Source organism: Hibiscus syriacus, unplaced genomic scaffold (assembly GCF_006381635.1).
Source record: "Hibiscus syriacus cultivar Baekdansim isolate YM2019G1 unplaced genomic scaffold, ASM638163v2 tig00111105_pilon, whole genome shotgun sequence".
NCBI lineage: Eukaryota > Viridiplantae > Streptophyta > Magnoliopsida > Malvales > Malvaceae > Hibiscus > Hibiscus syriacus.
In genome coordinates this window covers 157,322-182,879 of record NW_024062987.1, presented here as the reverse complement: position 1 = coordinate 182,879, position 25,558 = coordinate 157,322, and the positions used below count along the sequence as shown (strand labels likewise).

At 33.8% G+C, this 25,558-nt stretch overlaps 2 protein-coding genes and 1 pseudogene across 2 annotated transcripts; 1 reads left to right on the top strand and 2 right to left on the bottom strand.

The window, feature by feature from the left end:
- The first annotated feature begins 1,348 nt into the window (after positions 1-1,348).
- Positions 1,349-2,228, top strand: LOC120153667. The gene has a single exon (XM_039165578.1). The coding sequence runs from the start codon at positions 1,500-1,502 to the stop codon at positions 1,956-1,958; it is 459 nt and encodes a 152-aa protein (XP_039021509.1). The 5' UTR covers positions 1,349-1,499; the 3' UTR covers positions 1,959-2,228.
- A 9,423-nt stretch (positions 2,229-11,651) lies between these two features.
- Positions 11,652-16,454, bottom strand: LOC120153929 (annotated as a pseudogene).
- A 4,164-nt stretch (positions 16,455-20,618) lies between these two features.
- Positions 20,619-21,274, bottom strand: LOC120154050 (serine--glyoxylate aminotransferase-like). The gene is made up of 2 exons (XM_039165907.1): positions 21,080-21,274; positions 20,619-20,893 (listed from the first exon to the last, which is right to left on the bottom strand). The coding sequence occupies exons 1-2, from the start codon at positions 21,201-21,203 to the stop codon at positions 20,619-20,621; spliced, it is 399 nt and encodes a 132-aa protein (XP_039021838.1). The 5' UTR covers positions 21,204-21,274.
- Positions 21,275-25,558: the final 4,284 nt, after the last annotated feature.

Below are 25,558 nucleotides of genomic sequence, written 5' to 3'. Positions count from 1 at the left end.
TGTTAAATTTAGGATTCAAATTAGTATTTATTTCGTTTATTTAAAAAAAATATATATATATATATAAGAATTGAATTGAGGAGGAAGTTGATTTGGAATTATGATTCAAGCATTTATGTTGTAATGAAACATAAAAGGCCAAATCAAATTGTAATTTATTTTTTAGTAATAAAATATTCATATATATGAGATTTATTATTTGATCAAGTGATAAAAAATATTACGAGTCTTCCACATTAGATGAGTATCGCTGAGTGCCATTAAATTAATTTATAAAAAATTAAAATTCTAAAGGGCGAAACGTATAATTATAAATTAGTTAGAATTTTAAAGGTAAATTATTTAAAATAAAATATCAATTGCATTATTTTTCATAAACTTTTTTCAATAATGATTGGATCAAATATACACCCCTAAATTTTAAAAACCCTAAATATTTTTTCTTGGTTTAAATAACTTTATAATTATACATTGAGTCTTTTAGAATTTTAATTCTTTTATAAATTAAATTAAATATGCTCAGCTGTGCTAATCGTTAGTGGTATTCAACAGTGCTCGTCGAGTATTATAAAACTTTCTAAAAAATATTAATGTTATCTCATCTTATATGAGTTTGAATATTAACATTTATATTAAAAATGTAATACATTACTATTTAAACCAACAAATTATTCATTTATATCGTTACACGAAAGCGGAATAAAATTTAAAATTAATTACAACATTGAAAATGTAAATGTCCATTAATCCTATCCTATGTAGCTAATCAAGAATCTTCCATCTTTACACTCTTCAATTGTGTACTCAATTCCACTTTTACACGAGGTTTAATTATAAAACAACCCTCTTAAATTATTTATTCTTAAATTAGGTTATATGTATATTTATCCCAAAAAAACAAATATAATTTTGCTTTTATATAAAAATCGGGTTATTATATTAAATTTCTAAAATAAGCAATTTATAATATAAAATATAAGGATAACAACATAAACAAGTCATGAGATACGATCGGAGGATATTCTCGTAATTTTAATTTCTTGATGGCAATACTGTAATTTCGTTAATCCTAAGGGCTAATTCTCATCCCTCTCCCTATAAAAACTTACAACGAGACCTCCCTCTCTTTTCTATCAGCTCTTTTAATTTCTCTCAATTATCTCGTTCACTCTTTCTTTCTTTTCTTCTTCGTTTTTGTTCTTAAAGCCAGATTCCGGCAGCTGTCAATTTTCTTTTAACTTTTTTTCCTCAAATATTATACTTTTACTTTTCATTTTTATTTTTAAAATATATTGTTTTTCAAATATTTACTTTTTATCCGGCACAATTTTCCTTTTTCCTTTTTTTTTTAACTCTTCGCCATTTTTTCCCGTTCATTATTTACCCAGATAATCTTTTTTTTTTTTTAAAAAAAGAGGTTATCTTTTAATAGAAAATATTCCGTCCTTTATTTAAAATAATTTTTTTATGACGTGGCATGTACTATAAAGGGCGGAATAATGAACACCAAAACGATGCGTTTACCACCCCGTCGGGTTTCCATGCCCACCAACAAGCGCAAAGAGAGAGATGATTTTGACCTCAAACGGTTAAACCCCCCACTCACAAAGTTACCCAAGCCGGCTGTACCGTTACCCGGCTCCGAAAAAGCCGCTCAGCAGGTCCTCTCCAACCAGCTCCTGGCTGGATACCTGGCCCACGAGTACCTCACCCGGGGGACGCTGTTCGGCCAAACGTCGGACCCGGCTCTACCGCAACAAACGGCCGGCGAAGCCAAGAGGAGAATCGGAGAAGACGTGGATCTAAACGAGAGATCCAGAGCCGGCGACGCCGAGCCGGAGCCGAGGGATGAGAAGCGCCAAAGGTACGTTGAAGTGTCAAGCTTGCTGAAGTCAGATGGGGCCCACATACCGGGCATCTTCAACCCGAGCCAGCTCGCTCGTTTCTTGCAGATGTGAGGTTGTCTTCTCACAAGTGTAGACACCTCATTGGCCACCGTTTTTCCAATTTTTGAGTAGTATTTTATCCTTTCTTTTTTCCCCCTCCGTCCAACTGGAGAAGTTCTCTGTGGAGTACACAGCCTCAGTTCAATAGTTTAGTTTTCTTGGTTCTCTTTTTAGATCCGAATGTATGCACAAGAGATGCCCGCATTCATGCAATGTAAATCTGATGTTGTTAGTGTGTGATCTGAACGAATAATGCAATAAATATCAGAAAATGTTTTCTCTGATTTTCGAAAATCATTTCTGTTTACGTTGGTTAATGCTGAATCCCCATGCATGGAATACTTTGTAAATTCATAAATTTCGGGTGGGATACTTTGCAATGGAAACCACAGAAGGAGGCTAACGCCTAACAGTTTCTTTTTAAAGCTGTTGATATTGGAATTGACATTGTAAGATTATATGGTAGATGTGTTTTCATAGCCTATTAAATAAGTTTGAATTTATGATAATTTATTATTTTATTTCGTCTAATTTTTCATGTGTTTGCATATTCTAATAAATACAAAAGTTAGGTATAATTTATGGTTTAATTGCACTTTAAGGTCTCAATGATTTTATACGTATTGAACATTTGAAAATGTTTGATCCCCATCCTCAAAAACTCGATTACCTATTCTTATGTTTTTAAATATATTTGATATCATCTTAATATGATTCTCTAACTATTATGTATGTTACTATATACAAGGTTTCCCGAAGGTGGGAAAAACAATTAAAGAATGCAACTTTTAAAGTTAGCTACCAATATTTACCAACATTAAGCTTCCATGGTGGTAGCTTGTCGTGCATCACTACCTCGTTGTTCATCTCGAACTCTGGACTTGGGCCCTAACGCGGACTCGGAATCAGTGTTGTGGGTGGTCTGGTTCGGCCTTGGGGTCTCGTTACCGGCAGCGGTGTCTTTCAACCTTTTTCCGACGGACGTTTTTCCTTTGTGCATTCCTCATTTGCATTTGCAGATGAACTTCGCCTTGATGATTTGTCTGCTGAAAACAAAAATCGTATTGATGATTAGTAAAATGAATTATATTGATTAATTTATTTTCCGTCAAACAAACATTAGAAAATGGATAAAATATTAAAAAAACGAACACAAACGGACCCTTGGTGTGATAAACTCGAACCAACAAATGTTGTACCTTGAGAGACAAATTTGGAAGGTTCCTCCTCTCTTACTTCTCCGTTTAAACCCCTTCATTCGCATTTATATGAATCATGTTGTTTCCACTTTCACGTTGACAAATTTTATTTTATTTTTGTGATTATAATAAAATCAAAACATTTAGTAAGATAGTCGTATATGACAAATTTCAGGCTCTTAATCTTCATTTTCTGGAACATAAAATTCTCCATTATTAAACAGACCAGTACATCTAAATTTGAGAAATGTATAAAAGAATCCGCATCAGCGTACCAAATATATGAGAAACGTCTTTAAGGCCTCTTAGCAGGCCTCGTTGTTGCCTTTGATTAACTTCAAATCTTAACATGGAACCCCAAAAAGAGGAGACAGACACATAGAGAAAACCCAGATTTTCAGGGGCATGTGTAGGCCTAGGCCATGGCCCGCCTTATGCCCCAAAAAGTTAGAATAAAAATGGGTAAATAATATTAGTGTTCCCTTTAGTTTTTGTACTGTTTGAATTTGGTTAGTTACTTTAAAAAAGGTTCATCCTAGTAAATTTTGTTTTCTATCTATCTTATTTTAATCACTGAACAGTTGTTTCCTGTTTGCTTACCACGTGACATGTTAGTAAAAAATGGTTTGATTTTAACTTGACCCTTAAATTTTAGATAAAATACTAGTTTAATCCTAAAATTTAGATAAAATATTAATTTGACCCTAAACTTTAGATACAATATTTTTAGTTTAGGGGTTAAATTAATATTTTATCTAAATTTTAGGGTCAATTTAGTATTTGTCTAAAATATAAGGATAAATTTAAAATTAAATCATCTTTACTAACATGTCACGTAGTAAGCTAACAGGAATCAACTGTTCAGTGATTAAAATAAGATAGATCGAAAACAAAAGTGACTAGAATAGCGTTTTTAAATTCATTGACCAAAATAAGATATGCCAAAAGGAAAAGGGATCATCTCTGTAGTTAACCCAATAAAAAAATACTCCAAGGTGGCGTTTGGTTCGCTGGAATGTTTATGAGAGAATTGGAATCTGTGAAGGAATTGAAATCTGTCAGGAATTGGAATCCAATTCTATATTCTGTTTGGTTGGCAGGAAATGGAATTGGAATCCAATTTCATATTCTGTTTGGTTCGCAAACATGTCAGATGAATTTGATTTCAGTAATGTAAACTGACAGAATTGCCCTTCTTGTTTTTTTGCTTTATTTTAGTTTGTTTTACAACTTATATGTAGTAATATATTATAAAAAATTAAAAAATATTAAAATTTTATTTTATTGATTGATTATTCATTTCAATAAATTATAAAAATCATGATAATATAAACATCATAAGTTAAAATCATCGCAATCAAAATATGTTAATAAGTTACCAAAAGATAGAACAATATTTCGATACATTCCAATCGGAGTATGTTAATTAGTTACCAAAAAATATACCAAAAACTATTTTTCTTCAATATATGAATTAGAAACCCGACCCGACACGACACGACACAAAATAATAATAAAATTATTTTTATTCAATAAAAACATTGACTTAATTGAAAAAAATTATATATAGATGGGTATTATTGTAATTATTCTTAAATATATAAGGTAAAATTATATATTTTTTCGGGACGGTCCGGTTTTTTTCACTCTAAACCCGAACCTGACCCGACTCGACCCGAATATCACACTTAAAAAGCCCGACCCGACCCGAACAAAATAAAGTTTCACCCGACCCGAATATATGAATTAGAAATCCGACCCGACCCGAAATAATAAAAAAAATATTTTTATTCAATAAAAACAGTGACTTAATTGAAAAAACATATATATATATATATATAGATGGGTATTATTGTAATTATTCCTATATATAAGGTAAAATTATATATATTTTCGGGTAGTGTATTTTTCACCCTAACCCGAACTCGACCTGAATATCACAGTTAAAAAATCCGACCCGACCCGACCTGAATATCACACTTAAAAAATCCGACCCAACCCGACCAAAATAAAGTTTCACCCGACCCGACCCGAATATATGAATTAGAAACCCGACCCGACCCGAAATAATAAAAAAATATTTTTATTCAATATATGAATAAGTTACCAAAAGATTGATAAGGGTAGTATGGTCAAATTTCAATTACCCTCATTTCATGGAAAGTTGAAGTCACGAAGAATTTCAATTCCCTTGAAAAACTTGAACCAAACATGGGAAAGTGGTGTAATTGGATTCCAATTCCCCCAATTCTAAGAGATTCCATCCAACCAAACACCACTTAAGAGTTATGTTAAAAAGTTATATATTTATACACACACATAGAATTATTACCTTTTTAAATTAAAAAATATATAAGAATCATGTTAGATAAATATTTATTTTGATCCAGTCGATGATTTTTTTTTTTTTGGATTCGCCACGGCAGATTTTCCTAGTATCCAAACATTGATTTTCTCCTTCAACTGGAGCATCTTTTTCTGCATAGGAAAATGATGAAAATATCTCCCGTTTTCAATAAGAAACAGCAAAGAATCTTCTAAATTCAAAGGGAAAAAAGAAGAATTATTTTGCTCCTCGAACCAGCTGAGGACGGAAGGTAAAAGAAAAAGAGTAAAAATCATGGAAAAATTTTACTAAAAATTGGACTGTTTCTGACACATGTTTTTCAGTAGGATCGGTGGTGGGAAGAAATGGGAAAGCAAAATCTGCTGTAAAGCAGAAGATGCGTTAATTCTTTAATAATACTAAATTTAGGAAGGTTTTTAACCAATCGTTCTATTTTAGCTTGCCAATTTAGATTATCATATCAAGTTCTCAAAAATGAATATATGTGAACAAATCAACTTTATTTTTGTTTGAAAAAGATAAAAGAAAATAGAAAAATCTCCAAATAAATGTGATGGGTTAGTGTTTGGGATTTTACGTACGCGAGGGGGAGAGCACGAGAGAGTACGCTGACGACGTCGTCGATGCCCTTGGCTTCCTTTAGAATATGTTTATTCTTGGTCTCGATCATAAATATATTTTTTATTAAAAAATATTAATAATATTTATAATAGAATGAAATTAAATTATTATATATGTATTAAATTCAAGTTCACAACAAAATATATTTTGAGAAAAATAAATATTGTGACAGATACTTGACAAATATGACTCATGATCGATTCATTAAAGAACTCATCTACCATAAAACATCAAAGCATGTTACGATTTTGATGCTACAAGAGACTACTGGAATTCAGTAACTAATTTATTCACTCCTTCTTGTTATATATATATATATATATATAAGCAATTATCGTCGAAGTCAACTCTTAATGATATAATGCTGCCAAGTCTGAACTCTTAGGCGTTTTTTCTATTGAGTTTTGAAATCGTGTAGTGGTTAACAAAGAGATTAATAAAAATAGGGTTTGCTTGAGTGTATTCAAATGCCAATTTAATGTGTTAATTTTACAAAACTAAGAGAAAAAAACAATATATATTTATATAAATATCCTTTTCAATCAATGTCATTATAACGTGCATTAACATTGTAGACAAAAAATAATTACATTGGAAAAATGCATGGTTTGATATGGATTAACGATAATGTCCCAGTTGAAGCCGAAGAGGGTGACAGGAAGCACCAGCCAAATTTTATTTGTTTTTACTTTTATCCGCATGAGAAAACCTTGAATTCGAAGCCATGTAACACCCCAACAACTGCATAGGTTAACTACCAAACCAAGTCTAAGCTTCGTAATATATATATATATATATTGAGCTTTTAATATTGTCGAGTAATAAAACTCATTAAATAGTTTCAATAATAAAATAACTTTTAAAAAAAAATTAATTCGACCAATTGTGTTTAAAGAGTGTGTGTACACTATTAATAGATTAAGAAAATTTTGAATAATTAATACCTTATTGTAGACACAAATTTTCGCCCAGAGTTATTTTGTTTATATGTATAATAATATGGTTTTTGAAAATATTTTTAATATATATATATATATATATAATATAGTTTTGAAAACATTTATATATTATATAGTTTTTAAAACTTTTTGAAAACTTATATAATATATAATTTTTAAAACACCTTTGAAAAATTATATAATATATAGTTTTAAAAATATTTTTGAAAAAAATATATGATATATAGTTTTAAAAATATTTTTTTTGAAAACTTATATAATATTTTTAAAACATTTTGGGAAAACTATATAATATATAGTTTTGAAAACGCTTTTTAAAAATATAATATAGTTTAAAAAATATATATTTTTGAAATATATATATTATATTTTATATCATATTATTATTATCATTATTTTTAATTTATTTCGTTTTATTCATTTAATTTAACTTATTTTGTTTTTTTACAGGTCCAAATAACAATCCAAACAGTCCAGTCCAAATAACGGGCTTGAACCAGCCCAGCAGCAAGATACGATTCAGGGTTTGAAAACCCTAGTCATACATGCCATAGGCGATGCACAAGGGCTATATAAATACATGCAGAACCAACGGGGGAGGGCCATCGACAAGAAACCATCAATGACAGTATACTGCCAGAGAACACTATGCAAGAACATGCGGCCAACAAATCGAGCCATCACAAAACAACAACATCAACGACCCAAACCACACAAGCAAACTAAAACCGAGAACCCCAACTACATCAAAGCCACAAAAACACGACAATAATACCAGAAAAGAACCGAACAGAGAACCAAACATATAACCAAAAATTGAAACACCAACCACAAAGCCGAAGGCCTCGGGAAAACGAAGGGATATCGGCGAGAAGGGTAAAAAACTGAAACTTACGCTCTAGATCTACACCGTTTAGGGCCATTTTTGGGGATTTTGGCTTCGGATTGTTGTTAAGGGAGGTGAGGAGAACATTTGGGTGTGTTTAGATTTTTCCGGCCACCGTCTGTGGTGGTCGGAGGCGGCGGTTCGGCAACCGTGTTTGGCAACCGGGCGGGGAAATTTAGAGAAAAGGCAGAGAGAATATTTGTTCTCTCATTTGAAGAGAGAGAGAGCAAAAGGAGCAAATGAAAGTTTGAGCCTTGATAGCCGGTTTTTGGGGTATTTATACCCTCCCGCGTCGGTGTAATTTTGAGAGTAGCTAAACCCTATTTTCGATCCTCAGGTTTTGTCATATTTGTAATTTGGTCACTAAATTTCATTTTTAGTATTTTAATTTGGAATTTGAATTTATTATCCTTATATTTTAGTCCTCAATTTATATGTTTTGAATCTGGCCCAAGATTTTATGCATGTTTTATTTTGGCCTCAAATTTAATTTTGCTTTCAAATCAATCCTTATTATTATTATATATATATATATAATTATTTTTTATTTATTTTCCATATTTTTTTGTTTTTTATTACTATTATATTATACTATTTTTATTTTTTTACTATATTGTTTTCATTACTCTTTTGTTTTTATTGTTGTTATTATTATATGTATTTTATTATCATTAATATATATTTTTTCTTCACGTTTTTTTCAACAATCTTTTCAACTTTTTCAATTTTTATTTTAACATTTTCAACATTTCAACATTTCTCTTTTAGCCTTTTTGACTTTCTTTTTCTTTTTTTAATATAAAATTATCATTATTTCCTAAACGTTTTTCCCCTTTAAAATCTAACATTTTTATTTTATTTATCTTATTTTTTTCCTTTCTTGAAATTTAATATTTTTCTTCTTATGTTTCATCCTCCTTTAACATTTTATTCTTTTTTTCTCCCTTGATTATTTTTTTCGATATTCCTTTTATTTTATCATTTAACATATTTTTTTAGCTGTAATTTCAACCAATCAAAAGTAAGTAATTCGAATCGAATTGTTAAATTCTAATTTAATTTTTTAATTTTCGCAATTAAAGACAACCGATAAATTAATTGGTACCAAGAGAGCGGTTCAAGGATGTTAATCCTTCCTTAACTGTAACCGACTCCCGAACCCGACACGTTTTTGGTACAACGCAGATCAGATAAGATGGTGTCTGAACCACCTAAATTCGTTTTGAAGTGGTCGGTGACGACTCTAACCCATTATTTTAAGTCGAAGCCCAATTTCGGGTCCAACCGAAAGATGGTTCTGACACCTATAATCACTCCAGACTATTCAAAAAGGTGAATATGCTTAATTATTAAGCAAAGTGCATGCTTAATAATTAAGGGGGGAAAACGTGACAACACCAAATGTTAGCAGCAAACAATTCTTATCAAATAAGAATGGACTTTGAAAAGTCAAAATTGCATGGAATTTAATGAAGACAAATAAATTCAAGACGACAAGAAAGAAGCAAGGGCGGCCAAAAGAATATAGAGCATAAAAATAGGCGGTCTATTACTCCTATAAATATATGTGTTAATAGCTTTAGTTTATACGAACACAAGTGAGAAAAATGAAGGCTTAGAAAAGCCAAAATGAATAATAGTTTAGCAAAGCTATTAGAAAGAGGGTAAAACTTAACAAAGCTATTAGAGAGAGGGTAAAGCTTAGCATAATTTAGAATATCGAGGTTGTGTTTGTAAACTAGCCGCAACTAGTGTTGTAGCATCGTAGTATTGTAATATTGAGATAGTGTCATTGTAACGTATTTTGTTTCGTGTCAATAGTAATTTCGAGTTATATAAATTATCGAGTGCCCACCTACGCTTCCAACAAGTGGTATCAGAGCTTGGTTCGAGTTTAAAGTGATGGAAAATAAATTGCGGTCATTAACAAGAAAACTTGATTATGTGGTTGTGGCAATCGAAGAATCAAAAGATTAATCCCAAATATCGATCGATGAGCTTGTGGGTTCACTTCAAGCCCATGAGCAGAAAATAAAACAAAATGAAGATTCAGAAAATTTGGAGCAAGCTCTACAAAGCAAGATGAATTTCAACGAAGGAGAAGCTAGCAGCAGCTACACACGAGGTCAAGGAAAACATGGTGGTTATCGTGGTAGATACAGAGGAGGACGAGAAACTCGTGGACGTGGTGGTCGATCATATGACACCGATCAAATAATTGAAAACAATCCAATATCAAGTCGTGGACGAGGATTCAGAGGTAGAGGTAGAGGCATATATCAACAAGGAAATAAATTTCAGGTACAATGTTATAATTGCAATAAGTATGGTCATTATAGTTATGAGTGTAGAGCTGCTCCTAAACAAGAAGAAAGAAATAACGTAACAGCAGCTGAAGAAGAAAAAATTGAAAAATCTCATGTATTCCTCACTTATAAAGGAAATGAAGAATTCAAGAAAAATATTTGGTATCTTGATAATTGTGCCAGTAACCATATGTGTGGTCAAATTGAACTTTTTGTGAAATTAGATGAAACGTTCCATGGGCGAGTAACTTTCGGAGATGACTCGCACGCAGAACTAAAAGGAAAAGGCGAAGTCATGATTACTCAGAGAAATGGAGAAAAGAAATACATTTCAGATGTTTATTATGTACCTGCTTTGAAAAGCAATATCATCAGTCTTGGTCAACTCCTGGAAAAAGGATATGAAGTGCAGATGAAGAATCACTCGCTTGTCATCAAAAATAAAAAAGAAGAATACATAGCCGCAACAACGTGCACTTGCCAAGAAATGAAGAATCGATTGGAGATGATAAGCAAAGAAAAGCTTGGAATGGAAAATCAAGTTTGAGGGGGAGTGTTGGAAATTAAACTTAATTCTAGATGTTTGAAAAGTAAAAAAAAAGGATGGCTAAAAGAATATGCTTAATAATTAAGGGAAAAAACGTGACAACACCAAATGTTAGCAACAAGCAATTCTTATCAAATAAGAATAGACTTTGAAAAGTCAAAATTGCATAGAATTTAATCAAGACAAACAAATTCAAGACGGCAAGAAAGAAGCAAGGATGGCTAGAAGAATATAGAGCATAAAAATAGACGATTTATTACTCATATAAATATGTGTTGATAGCTTTAATTTATATAAACACAAGTGAGAAAAATGAAGGCTTAGAAAAGCCAAAATGAATAATAGTTTAGCAAAACTATTAGAGAGATAAAGCTTAGCAAAACTATTAGAGAGAAGGTAAAACTTAGCAAAGCTTAGGATATCAAGATTGTGTTTGTAAACTAGTCGCAGCTAGTGTTGTAATGTTGTAGTATTGTAATATTGAGATAGTGTCATTGTAACGTATTTTGTTTCATGTCAATAGTAATTTCGAGTTATATAAATTATCGAATGCCCATCTACGCTTCCAACAAATTCGATATTATCATCATATTGATTTTGAAAAAAAAATACATATATTTGCATCGTGGTACAATATTCCTCTGTTTTTGACACTAAAAAACAAGAAAAATATTTTACACCTAGTATTTAAAAACGAATCAGTAGTTACAACTTGGTCTTGTTTTCCCCTCATTCTTTTTTCCTTTCTATCCTTCTCTTGTATTGATCTTTATTTTAAAAAAATATATTTATAAAAAAATAATATAATTAAAAAAAACAATTTATTTGCAGTACTTTTCCTTGGTAGTTATGACTTGAGCTGTAAATCATAGCCACCAACCACCAATGGGTCCCAATTACAAAAGGCAGTATTAGAAAGAGAGTACCCTTTTAGTTGGTTAGCGACGCACCCGCATCATCTTGGTTCGAAAAAGATAGGAGTTGGGATCCGCACTGCCTTTCGGTGGCTTCCAGTTGGAGAGGCTTACAGAAGAACAAAAATCTTCGTTAAACATTCACTGATCATCAGTAGTCGACTCTGAACCATCTTGTGGCTCGTCGCCATCTATGAAATATGTCAAATAAAGTGGCAGTCAGCTATATTTACGTGCATGTAAAAAGAATGACCACCACCATATGCAGAGCAAAGAGAATGCGACGGTACCAAAAAGTGACCTCAGTGACGCCCTCTTTGGTTGGTTGCCCTTCTTCTTCTTCAACTCAGCTGCAAAGAGAGAACAGATGTCATGTTCAGGTCCAAGGACGTAAGATTTTATGCGAGGGGCAAAAATATTTATCAATAGAAAATATATAGAAAAAAATCTCAAATATATAATTTGAAATTTTCAAGAGAGCGACTGTTCAACCGTCCCCCTTATCCATCCCTAGTCATGTTAATTTGCAAAATCAAAATACTAACTTGGTGTACTTTTCATTCGGGTTGCTTATTTGAAAATTTGACCCAATGAAATTGTAAGAATATAAGAAACTATGTTGATTTGAGACATGGTATCTAAGGATCCTCTAAATATATAGAAAAACTTCGATATTAAACATGGTTATGTCAAGTACATATCAATATCGGACACTTACACGCGAGTCTTGAAATATGGTATTTAAGTTAATAATAACCATAGGTCCATAAGAAGCATTAGCATCTTGAAATATGGTTAGACATGCATTCTTGCACATGATTCTGAAACAAATGCCATGCTGCCCATGCATGCCTATGTACATAATTCGATAATTAAAGCAGAAAAAGAAGAATACTCATCCCAGGCACTTGACAATCATTGACAACTTCAAAATTTTTGTACGTGTATCCCACAAAGTTGAGGTCCTTTGAGGAAAGCATCTGCAAAGGAGATGGATGTTAGGATTAGAGAGCTCGATATCATGAAAATGCATTTCGTGAAGACTCCCTGAAATTATAATGAAATACATTTCAGGATAGATGACTCAGATGCTACGGCTTCTTCACATTGAATTAAAATAAAATCTTTAGTCCCGGGAAATGATAAGAGAGAAAAGAAAGCAATAACTTTATCATTAGCTAACAGCAGACTGAAATGCAATGGATGGAAAAGAGACTTGAAACTTACTTTCCTCCATGGGCCAGATTTTGATGATGGTTTTAGATCTGGAATATCGGACTGCACGGCGAAGAATAAGCAAACATCATGAATGACATCAGAGTTGCAACACAGACAGCAATATGGATCCAAAATTTAAGGGATATCAGAACCTCATCAAACTTTTCAAAATTCTGGGTATCTAACTCATCATTAACCTCGGGAATAAATGCAGCATCCATTTGATATATCCTATCCCAGTCTATACCTTCAAACCATGGATGAGCCTAGAGAATTAAAATGAAGCAAGATAATCTCCTTCAATCGGAAGCAAAACGGATTCAAGAATCTAGAATAGATAGGATACATAAAACAACACCTTGATTTCACCTGCTCCATTTGACCCTAGTCTTTGATTTACATTACACAAGAGTTTGCTTATCAGATCTTTAGCCTCTGGAGACAACTGGGCTTCTTCGGGAAACTTCAAATGATTTTTCCAGTTTACTATCTGTGGAAGGAATTAAAAAAATGTGTCATTATTTGACAAATGAAACTTGTTTAAATCCGTCTGTTTCTTCTTAAATTCGTTCATTTTTATTAAAAGATATGGCTGTTATGAAGCTGAAAAATAATTACACTTGAAACTGTCTTTCCCTAATAAAAACTCATAAAACTAGAAACAAAACTATGAAAAAACATAAATGCTTTTATTACTGGATTATGAAAATTTCTTTTCACGTTCCTCAGCATGACCAGGACCAAAAAATTGTTCCTCAAATGACAGTAGCAGAAACTAAAAACAGAGAAAACACGAGCCAGATCCAGACTAAGTAACAAATCAAAAAAGGAAAAAGCACTTAACATTAATTAGCGATATTTCTCAGGTTACCTTTCTACAAGTTGTCATCGGATCATCTGAATAAAAAGGTGGATATCCCACAAGCATTTCAAACATAATGGCACCAAGTGACCACCTGTGCAAAATACTTTTCATCAGCACAACAATCTATGATATTGTTGGAGCAAGAAATAAGGGCATTATAGGCAGAATCGGTAGACAACATCACTTTATTTTACTATGTGTTAGGGACAGATGGAAGTTAACCTTTCAGAAAGGAGTCATCATTCTAGCCTGAAACTAAACATAATCAATTCCGTTTCTACATTAAACAGTTATGATTTAAATAGCAGCGTCAAACAAACCAAAAGGGATATTGGCATGTGAAACAAACTGGAATTTTGTTTCGAGATGAATTACTAACCAATCACATTCCATTCCATAACCCTTCTTCAAGAGGACTTCTGGAGCAATATAGTCGGGAGTTCCAACAGTTGAATAAGCCTGTAAAATTCAAGTATTTGATCCCAAAAATATGAATCATCTAGCAGACGCTGATGATTTCATCCAAGAAGCTTGTAACCACTACTTCTAAGACTAAAACACAAAACACATGCAAACAGAAACAATTCTATTTACAATTGAAAAGCAATACAGGGTCAGGGTCTTCATTCAGTGATTCCACGAGTGAAAAGATGCAGAGATGAGACTATGTTTAAATTTTGATTCACCAGACAAAAGCAACAAAGCTTAAATCGACCAATGTATTTAACTTAATTTGGTTTACTATTTCTAGTTCAAGATATAGAGAGTTGAAGGTCTAGCTGAAGCCTAATGACCGAGAACTTACAAGCATTCTTCGATTCTTTTGCCAATGCTCTAGTTGCTCTTGCTGAGTTCGTTTTGAAGCTCCTGATCGTTCTTCAGTTTCTGAAATCTCCTTAACGCTGCTTCCTACAGAAAAATCCTGTTCCTGGAGTGTACTGCAATCCAAAGGTTTACAAAGTCCAAAATCTGACAATCTCAAGTGTCCATATCTATCCAGAAGCAAGTTGTCAGGCTTGATATCCCTGCAACATTTAGACTCCAAAGGTTAACCTTTCATCAGAGAAATCACCTTGACGATTTGCTTTGTCTATATGCCAACCTATGAATATAATTGTGCTTATGGATAGATTCGATAGCCAAAACAGTTTCTGCAACATAGAATCTAGCCTCATCATCGTTCAATATATCCTTTCTCATAAGTAACGTCATCACGTCTCCGCCAGGTAGATATTCCATTATGAGATAAAGGAACTCGTCATCTTGGAAAGAAAAGTAGAGTTTGACAATGCAATTGCTGTCAACTTCAGCGAGCAGGTTTCTTTCAGCTTTCACATGCTCAACCTAAAATAAGATTGAAGCCACCCGAATGAATAGTATACATAACCACGACACCACCATTTGGCCAGAACAAATAAGTACCTGGCCTCTTCGAAGCATTTCTGATTTTTTAAGCTTCTTCATAGCATATACTTGGCTAGATGTCATTTCCCTACAAATTCTAACCTGCACCGTATAATAATAATAATAGTTAGTAATAAGCAATCAAAAGGTTAGTTTTAATTGGATAACAAGGAAATTGAGTAATCTAAAGCATTAGCACTTCTTGCGCGAGGAGAAACAGAATCCAATGGAGTTGACCATACATAGAAGTATACCTCTCCAAACGCACCTTTGCCAATTATGGTTAATAATTCAAAGTCTTCAACACCCATTTTATGCCTCTGAAGACGCATGTACTCAGTTTCTTTTTTCTCTAAGAACTTCAGTAAGTTGTTTTGATCTTCCTCGGAGACATCAGCATCCGCCAACTTCTTTTCCAGGACCATTCGTCTGTTAATTAAAAATTGAGTTCTTTTAATATAGAAGATAATAATCTACTAAATTCTAAAATGAATTTTGCAATAAAATGTCCAATGCCGTTATCTCACTATACTATTCGCTCGAAATTATTATCTGCCCTGGAGTGGAACCGGCTCGGCCCTGCTTATAACTTGAGTAATATTTTATTTCTTTGGTTGAAAATTGAATAAATTATTTTAAATACCATAAGAAATCTGAGATAAAATTATTACATCAATTACAAAAGATCGTGAGATGTGATGTGAAAATATTTCTATAACCGCAAAGATCACAATCGTGATAAATGTAACTACAACGGCAGTTTAAATCTGTCTCTACTAATAACAATTATTTTTACTCAGATGTCGATTAAATCTCTAGTCTCTAGCAGTAACAATAATTAACCTGCAAATTATAAAAGAAAACGGAAGATACTTTGGGCAAAATTAAGCATAAGATTAGGAATCCGTACCGCTCTCTCCTGTCTTGAAGATTCTTCATTTGCTCCTTGTAATGATTCTCAATGTACTGCTTGGCAGCGGCGACTTTTTGTTTGGTGATATTGGAAAGAGCTTCTTCGTCCAAATTCGCATCCTGGTTCCCTTCTCCTCCTCCTCCACCGCCGCCTCCACTGCCGGCCGACGTATGATTCTTCTTAGACGAAGACTTATTCTTATCCCTCGGCTGTAACTTCGAAAGCCAACTCCTCGACGTATTTTCCTTCTCCTTTTCCTTTTCCATCTTCTCTAATCAAAAACCAATTTTCACACCTCAATCAAATTCTCCCCGCTTTTTGCATTTCAATACTAAGTAAGTAATGGACAAAAAGGAAAAATAGATACAAAAAAAAAAAAATAAGAGAAAAATCAACAGATATCTGAACTTTTTGAGACGATGAGAAAATGGGAAAGTAAAGCCAGCAAAAGAAATTCATGCTACCGCGTGGTTTGCGTTAGACAATAGGATCCGCTAGAAGCTCTCCCGTCAATTTCGAATTGCTTTTTCCCCTTCCAGATATTTTTGTTTATTGGAAATGAGAGGGGAAAAAGAGAGAGAGAAACCGTAATGTGTTTGGCGCGCGTAATGCTCTCCGTTTTCAATTGTTGAATTCGCGCACGTTTCATTTTATATTCGTTTTTCCCTTTTATTATTCGGGGAAAAAAACCTATTGTATTTCACTAGTTTGATGATAAATATCTAACATAAATATTGTCGCTGATTATTGCAATGTGAAAGTGATGACTTACGATATCGATCTGATGATTATGATAATAATTGTGATAATCTATGATAAATAATCACATGACAAATGAACTTAATTTAGCTGTTTAGATAGCTATGTAATTTAATTAATTTTTTATAGTTTGATAATTTATTTAATCTTTAAAAAATTTATTTGAAATAAAAAATATTAAAATTTCAAATATATAATATTAAAAGCAGTTTGGATAAGACATGAGCGTTTTCGGTTAAGAAACTTAATGCTTTGCTAGTCAATAATGATATTGATGATTCTGGTTTCAACTTCGATTATTCCACCTTGGATTTAGAGTTTATGGTTATTGATTTTGGATCGGGTACCGGCCAAGGATCCATCAATGTGTGGATCCGGTGGTGTGGTGGCAGAACGAAGAGCCCGAATCATCTTTTTGTAACGTGCGGTTTCGCAAATATATTTTGGATCGAGTGGTTGGGGTCTGCCCCGAAAGGCTGCTATAACAATTAGAGTATTGGGGTGGTGTTTGCATTTGCGTTCTGTTGATAGGTACACGTAAGAGTTTGTGGTTTATTTGCGATAGCAATTAGGTGTATTCAAAAATATTTTATTCAAATTATCCGAATGATCTGACATGTCGTTTCAATAAAAAATTCAAGTATTTTTTTTAAAAAATAATTCAAGTTTCAGGTCGGATACCCAACCCGACATTTTACGAATCTGACCCGGGTTCACAAGTATCACCATCCCACCGACATTTTACGAATCTTACCCGGGTTCACAAGTATCACCACCCGTGGGATCTGATGTTACATCTTCTATATTTTGTGTATCTGATATTGTTACATCAATTATATTGTCAAAAAGTTCTTGTAGTGTGGGGGGACTGTAGGACCAAAGAGGTTCGAGTCTTGTGATGTCCGTACAGATATGACCTCTAGTGGGCTTATATGGAGAGACTGGATCCTTCCTTGTTGCCCCACTCCTCATATTTAGGACAATTGTTGAATGTTTCTTTTTGAGGGCCCATGATGTTGTAGACTAGGGGGTCATCAATAACTGGTAGGAGTTTGTCATATTTGCATTAAGCTCTCAAAAATGTGATAAGATCTGTCGGAAGAACATTAATGCTTTTAGAATATGATATTTATGTTTATGCCATAATCTGGAAAGCTTTCTTCTGGTGCATGCCTTGAGTTTTTTTTTTGCTTCGATGTCAAAGCTCATCAATATCCCGTTTACCCATATCTTCTACTATACCCTTAGGTCTCCTCAGCATTATCCACCTGATCAGATTGCGTATACTTTTTATTTATGTAGGTTGTTTTAAGTGGCCAAAAAGTATGATTAGATTCGCATATCCAGGCAGCTTTTTCTACCTGCCAAACTTTGAACGTTTTTATACTATATAGAAAACAATAGATGCTCTTGGCAGTTTTCATCCTTGTGGGCTCATCAGTCATCTGGATGCTGATAACCAAGCACATCCACCCTGTCTAAAACCTTTCTGGCCAACCCAGGGTGCTGATGTCTCCGTCCTGGCCATGCAACCATGAATTCTCAACATCATTTCATGCTAGCTGACAGCTTAGGTTTCGTACTTGAAAACCAAGCCCTTCTTTTTACATTTCCATATTTTCAACGATGATGAATACATTCTCATGAACTTGATCTTATCTCTTCGCATTTTTAGCCGTTCATCAGATAGAAGATAAATAGAAACCAGAAGATTTTTTCCTTCTACCAAAATGCAGGTGTGATAATGGCCTATGGGTAAGTAACTAGCATGTGTATATCCTTTTACTCCATTTAGATTGATGCTTTTGATTTTTAGAGTTCAACTGCTGTATAATGGAGTAATTATACTATTTGCAATAATTACAATTTTTAAATTTTCTTAAGTGATTACTAGGGAAAAGATTAGGTAAACTAAAAAGGAAAACTACTGTCAATGTATCAAAAAGAAACTCTTAAATTGATACTGATCAAATAAACATGGTTACAAAATAAGTCATCATGGTGATGTAATGTTTTCATGGCTTCTCCTGACCTCTCTAATTTATTAGGGCCAACCAAATTAGGTAATCCATTTACTTGAAATATAAAATACAATTTTGTACAGGGTATGATATATAATATGTGATAAAGATCTCATCAATGTGGGGTATGGGAATCTCTGTACAGGGTACTTTTAAACTCTTAAATTGATACTGATCAAATAAACATGGTTACAAAATAAGTCATCATGGTGATGTAATGTTTTCATGGCTTCTCCTGACCTCTCTAATTTATTAGGGCCAACCAAATTAGGTAATCCATTTACATGAAATATAAAATACAATTTTGTACAGGGTATGATATATAATATGTGATAAAGATCTCATCAATGTGGGGTATGGGAATCTCTGTACAGGGTACTTTTTAACAGAATTCACTACAACAAAACTAATATGTAGCGGCGTTTTTAGCGGCGTTTTGAAAGAAAACGTCACAAAAGTTAAACATATAGCAACGTTTACAATTGTAGCGCCACAAATTGATACTTTAGTGGCGTTTTTACAAAAAACGCCGCTATAGTGTGGTTTCTTGCGGCGTTTGTTAAAAAATGCCGCAATATATCGGTAAATTAGCGGTGTTTATACCACAAACGCCGTAATAGTGTTAATCAATAGTGGCGTTTTTAGATAAACGCCACAATAGTTTTAATCAATAGTGGCGTTTTTTAACAAACGCCACAATAGTGTAATCAATAGTGGCGTTTTTTTGTATAAACGCCGCAAAATGTTAAATATATAGTCCTCTTTTCCTCCTACCCAAACCCTAAAATCAATTAAACTCTTCTTCCCTCAAAGCTTCTTCTCTGGAACAACAATAGCTCTCCATATAATGTTTATACATATATCAGTCAATTTAGTTGATGTACATTAGAAATGAAATATGTAAAATCAACTAATATTATCTAAATAAAAGGTAATTAGCGGCGTTTGTATCCAGAAACGCCGCTATAGATCTGACATGTTGTGGCGTTTTTATCCAAAAACGTCGCAAAAGAGTAATATTGTAGTGGCAATAGAGTTGTATATTGTCATTTATAACGGCGTGTTTTAAGAAAACGCCGTAAAATACTTTGAATTTAGTGGCGTTTTTTAAAAAACGCCCCTAAAAAGTTGTACTTTAGTGGCGTTTGTGACATAAACGCCGCAATGGTGTGTCCCTTAGTGGCATTTTCGTAATAAATGCCGTAATAGAATAGTTCCTTTGTGGCATTTTTAATATAAACGTCGTAATTGTCCTTTAATTTATTAGATATCCCCAATTCTGCAGCCCGAATCCCTTATTTGTTTTATCCCCAAATCTTCTTCCTCGAATTAGCAGTGCATACTTGACAAATCGGTGCACCACTCGCCACCATCACGCCGCGGGTGACCACTGTTGCACAACCAATCATCAACGTCGCGGCGCATCAAGCTGTTGTCGTCAATTTCTAGTCACAAATTTCCGACCATCTCAATCTCAGCTTTGAAACAAGGTATGTACAATCATTACCTAATCTCAAGCGATTCGTGTGATGTAGTTTCAATCGAGTTTCTCTTCTTGCCAACAACATTTCTTGTTGTATGGAAAACTGGAAAACTGGAAATAAGCTAATAAGCTAATAAGCGATTCGTGTGATGTAGTTTCAATCGAGTTTCTTTTCGGATTTTGCTGCTAATAAGCTAATGTTTCATGGAAAACTGGAAAGTCTAATTATTTTATTGTTGCATTGTTGTTAACAAAGATTTTTTGGTTGCATGATTGTGAACAATGCAAATGGCCTTGATTGTGTGGGCGTGATCAGCTGCAAGTTTTTCCGCCAGAATGTCAAGGTTCGCACCTTGACCCCACTCGCTTTCAACTACATCGACGATGAACTTGAGGCGTTGTTGTTGATCAATCCACAACAGACTGAATTGTCCAATAAGGAAAGATACAATTCGATCTCCAGGGGACAGGGTATTAGTAAGTGCACTCTCCCATGCACCAGTTCCTGAATTCAAACACCAACATTATCTTCGTTAGCTAATCTGAAACAGGTAAGATACTATTATTAAGTATTAACAACATATTACTTATGTGATTGATTAATGGTATTAGTTTTCAAGTCGGTCAATCTTAAGTATTAACTTCAGATGGATAGCTGAAAACATGGTAGCGTGATTAAAACAATAAATACCTGTAGTTGGGATCAAAAAAGGAGTGCCGGTGGTAGTCTTGAAAATCTTCTTGACATCTTCAAGAAGAGTTCTTGTCATTGCAGGAATGGCAGGGGAACGGTAATCCTCATTGTTCCTGTTCATGGCCCGAATAACCGGTTCTGGGATGTTAACCGGCCCCGGAACAAAGAGATGGTTCTTTCCCGGTCCATACACATAGCCATCTTTTCTCCCACTTAGAAATATCACCACCGATAACTTGAATTTCCACTACTTTTCGGTGTTCCAAAGTCAACATTGAAAACAAAATCACAGATGATAAATTAATCTGTAATCTCATTCTATAGGCTTCAAATAATATGAATAAATTAGATTCTAATGCAGATTTATTAGGGTGATTGGTTACTAACAGCACTCTATCACTCTATCATATAAATAAACGCAGAGGGAAAACCAAATGAACAAAGAGATGCTAGTAGATTATGGTAGCTATCTAAATCTGGTTATATTTCACATGAGTCTGTTTAGATGTAAATGCTACATTTCGATGAAACATGTGTAAGTATTTAGTTCTATAGTATGCAGTTGTATATAATTCTCGTTATAATTTTTATAAATTAACTGAGATACATTTGCTCCCATACAATTTTATCAATTTAAAAGTTGTATAATTTACGAGTGATTAGTTTTATACTATGCAAATATTATTATGCACTAAATATGATAATTTAATGCTTCTGTTTAGGTTCTAATTTTATCTATATTATTAGCAATTAACATTTGAAATTGAAACTCCAGAAATACGAAATGGATAAGAGTTGGATGGATTTCTCAAGGGTAAGCGTCGAATATCGAAATGGAGTTGAAAACTTTCTAAATTTAGCTTTTCTGAATGCAAGCCAAGAAAATATGATTCTTTGCCCTTGTAAGAATTGTGTGAACATTAATCGGCACATTCGTGAAGTTGTGTACGAGCATCTAGTAATTTTTGGATTTGTTTGGGGGTATAGAAAATGGATCTTTCATGGAGAGATTGTATCAGATAGATCTGCTTCCACGAGTTACTCGACTTATCGTGCTCCTTCTCCCCATCCAACTTTTAGAGAAGATGACATGGAAGGGATGTTACGAGATGCATTTAATATGCACAATCATCAGTCGTATGATACATAAAATTATTGTCAGGATGATGTTAATGATTTCAGTGAGATTGGAAGAAGTGGATGTGATGAAGAGCCAAATGGAGAAGCGACAAAGTTTTACAAGTTGCTGAATGAAATGAATGAACAACTTTATGAGGGATCAAAGTTTTCAAAGCTTTCTTTCTGCATTCGTCTTTTCCACTTAAAATGCCTGGGAGGGTGGACTGGTAACTCCTTTACGCAATTGTTGGAGTTACTAGGAGAAGTGTTTCCTTTTGCAAAAATCCCTCAATCATGCAAAGATATGAAGAAAATGATCAAAGATTTGGGTCTTGGATATGACAAAATTCATAGTTGTCCGAATGATTGTATGTTATATTGGGGTGATCGAAAAAATCAGGAGTCTTGTCATGTATGCGGAAAATCTCGATGGATTACTAGAGAGGCATAAAATGTTACTGAGGATGAAGCTCAAGCACGATCAAGAAAGAAACCGATCAAGAAAGAAACCGATCAAGATTCTGCGATATTTTCCTTTCATACCTAGGCTACAAAGATTGTTTATGTCCTCCAAGATTGCTGAGTCTATGAGGTGGCATCATGATGGCAGAACCGATGATGGATTATTACGGCATCCTGCAGATTCTTTAGCTTGGAAGTCATTTGACAAAAAGTATCCAAGTTTTGCGAGAGATCCTCGAAATGTCAAGCTCGATCTTGCAACTGATGGGTTTAATCCTTTCAAACTCATGAGTACTTCGTATAGTACTTGGCCTGTTGTACTTGTTCCATACAATTTGCCTCCCTGGATTTGCATGAAACAATCATCTTTCATCTTATCCATGATAATCCCCGGCGAGAAAGGCCCCGAAAATGATATTGATATTTACATGCAGCCGTTAATTGCAGAGTTGAAACAGTTATGGGAAGGGGTCGAAACGTACGATGTGTTGACGAAGGAGAACTTTAATTTACGCGCTACTTTATTATGGACAATTAATGATTTTCCTGCGTATGCAAATTTATCTGGTTGGAGTACCAAAGGTCGTTATGCTTGTCCTTGTTGTGCTGCACAAACATGTTCGAAGTGGTTGGTTAATGGAAAAAAGTTCTCTTATATGGGACATCGTCGGTGGTTACCTGATAATCATAGATTTAGATGTCAAAAGAATATGTTTGATGGTGATGAAGAGTTTCGAAATGCTCCTGACCAAACAACCGGCTCTGAAATATTCAGAATGTTGAAAATATCAATTTTACTTATGGAAAGATGAATCAACCAACTAGTACACGATCAAAGAAAAAGGCAAAACAGGTCAATGAAGAGCTTGAAGTTGACGAACAAACTGATGATGAGTATGATGAAGAGGATGATCCAAATGAGGTAGACTTATGGAAAAAGAGGAGTATATTCTTCGAGTTGCCTTATTGGAAAAAGCAGATTTTGAGACATAATCTTGATGTAATGCATATTGAGAAGAATGACATAATCTTGATGTAATGCATATTGAGAAGAATGTCTGTAAGAATATTATCGGGACCATTCTGAATGATGGTAGAAAATCTAAAGATAATCTTAAGAGTCGACTTGACTTAGTGGACATGGGAATTCGACATGATCTTCATCCGCAATTACGTCCGAATGGAAGAAATTTCTTGCCGCCTTCTATTTTTTCTCTTTCGAAGAAAGAAAAAGAAGTGTTTTGCACGGTGTTGAAGGATATAAAGGTCCCATATGGGTATGCATCAAACATTTCTCGATGTGTTAGTGTTAAAGATCGAAGACTTTATGGTTTAAAGTCTCATGATTATCACATATTAATGCAAGATTTACTACCAGTAGCTGTTCGCGGTTGCATGTCGAGTAAGGTGACGTCTTGTATCATTGAACTTTCTAATATAATGAAAGCCATATGTGGGAAAGTTCTAATGGTTGAAGAACTTGATAAACTACAAGATCGAGTTGCCTTGACTTTATGCAACTTGGAGAAGATATTTCCGCCTTCATTCTTCACAATTATGGTGCATCTGTTAATTCATCTTCCTCACGAAGCAAGAGTTGGTGGTCCCGTTTTCTATCGATGGATGTACCCTATAGAGAGGTGTTAATTGAATTACACGTTTCAAATTACTACTGATTATACATTTGAATAAAATGTATTTACGTAGTATGTTGTTTTCTGTATAGGTTCTTGGGCAAGTTGAAGTCTTATTGTCGTAATAAGCGTTATCCGGAAGGATCAATTGCTGAAGGGTATTTGGCAGAGGAATGTATGACATTTTGCTCTAGATATTTGGAACATGTTGAAACAAGATGGAATAGACCAAATCGAAATGATGAGTTAGGTACTGATGACTTAACTCAACATTATTTGTTTGGAAGTTATGGTCAACCATTAGGGAAAGTTGAAATTGCACATTTAGATGACACGTCTTGGGTACAAGCACACCGATATGTTCTTTTCCATCACGATTCAATAGATCACTTTCGCACGTAAGTCTTTCGGACCCAATCCTAATGAAATCTCTTTATCTTTTATATTTATCAATTTTTAACGACATAATATTCTTTATAGTGAGTTTAAAGAAGTATTGAGATCTCGAGCACGCTCCCGAAGATTAAATCAGCGATAGCTACATAAGTTATTCACAGAAACTTTTCATGAATGGTTAGGCCAGACGGTAAGCAACTAAATCTTACGGAACACTTATAAATAATATATGTCTTGCTTTTTATATCGACATCAATGCAAATTAATTCACTATTCATGTGTAATAGGTTTGGAGTGGGAGAGAAGTTAGTGAAGAAGTTAAATGGCTTTCTCAAGGTCCGAATAGAATAGTTAAAAGATATAATGCCTTCCTCATTAATGGGTTCAGGCTTCACACGAAATCTCGTGAAAGATTAAGGAGGACACAAAATTGTGGAGTCGTAGTTACTTCATCAACTACAAGTTATGCTACTGTAAGGGACAATAATTCGCAGGATGGAGAGGTCGATTATTATGGAAATCTTACGGACATTATTGAGTTAGATTATTATGGAAAACGAAAGGTTGTGTTGTTTCGGTGTGACTGGGTTGATGTAAACAGATGTATAAAAAGAGATAAATTCGGGTTTTCAATGGTGAATTTCTCTCGATTAATTCACACGGGTCAACGTTTGATGGATAAACCATATGTATTTTCCTCTCAAGTGAAACAAGTATTTTATTGTCACGATCCAATGGATGACGGTTGGTATGTTGTGCTTCGAAATACTCCCAGAGACTTGATAGACATCGGGGATGGAAGTAGAGATGACATTGAAACAAGATCAGAGTGTTTACCTCTACTACCACAAAACTTAGATGAAAC

Excerpts from the sequence above, each read along its gene's own strand:
- LOC120153667 (XM_039165578.1), top strand. The coding sequence starts at position 1,500 with ATGAACACCAAAACGATGCGTTTACCACCCCGTCGGGTTTCCATGCCC.
- LOC120154050 (XM_039165907.1), bottom strand. The coding sequence starts at position 21,203 with ATGAACAGGAACAATGAGGATTACCGTTCCCCTGCCATTCCTGCAATG. Across the intron at positions 20,894-21,079 it reads TTTTTTGATCCCAACTACAG|GAACTGGTGCATGGGAGAGT; the intron begins GTATTTATTGTT and ends GTTTGAATTCAG.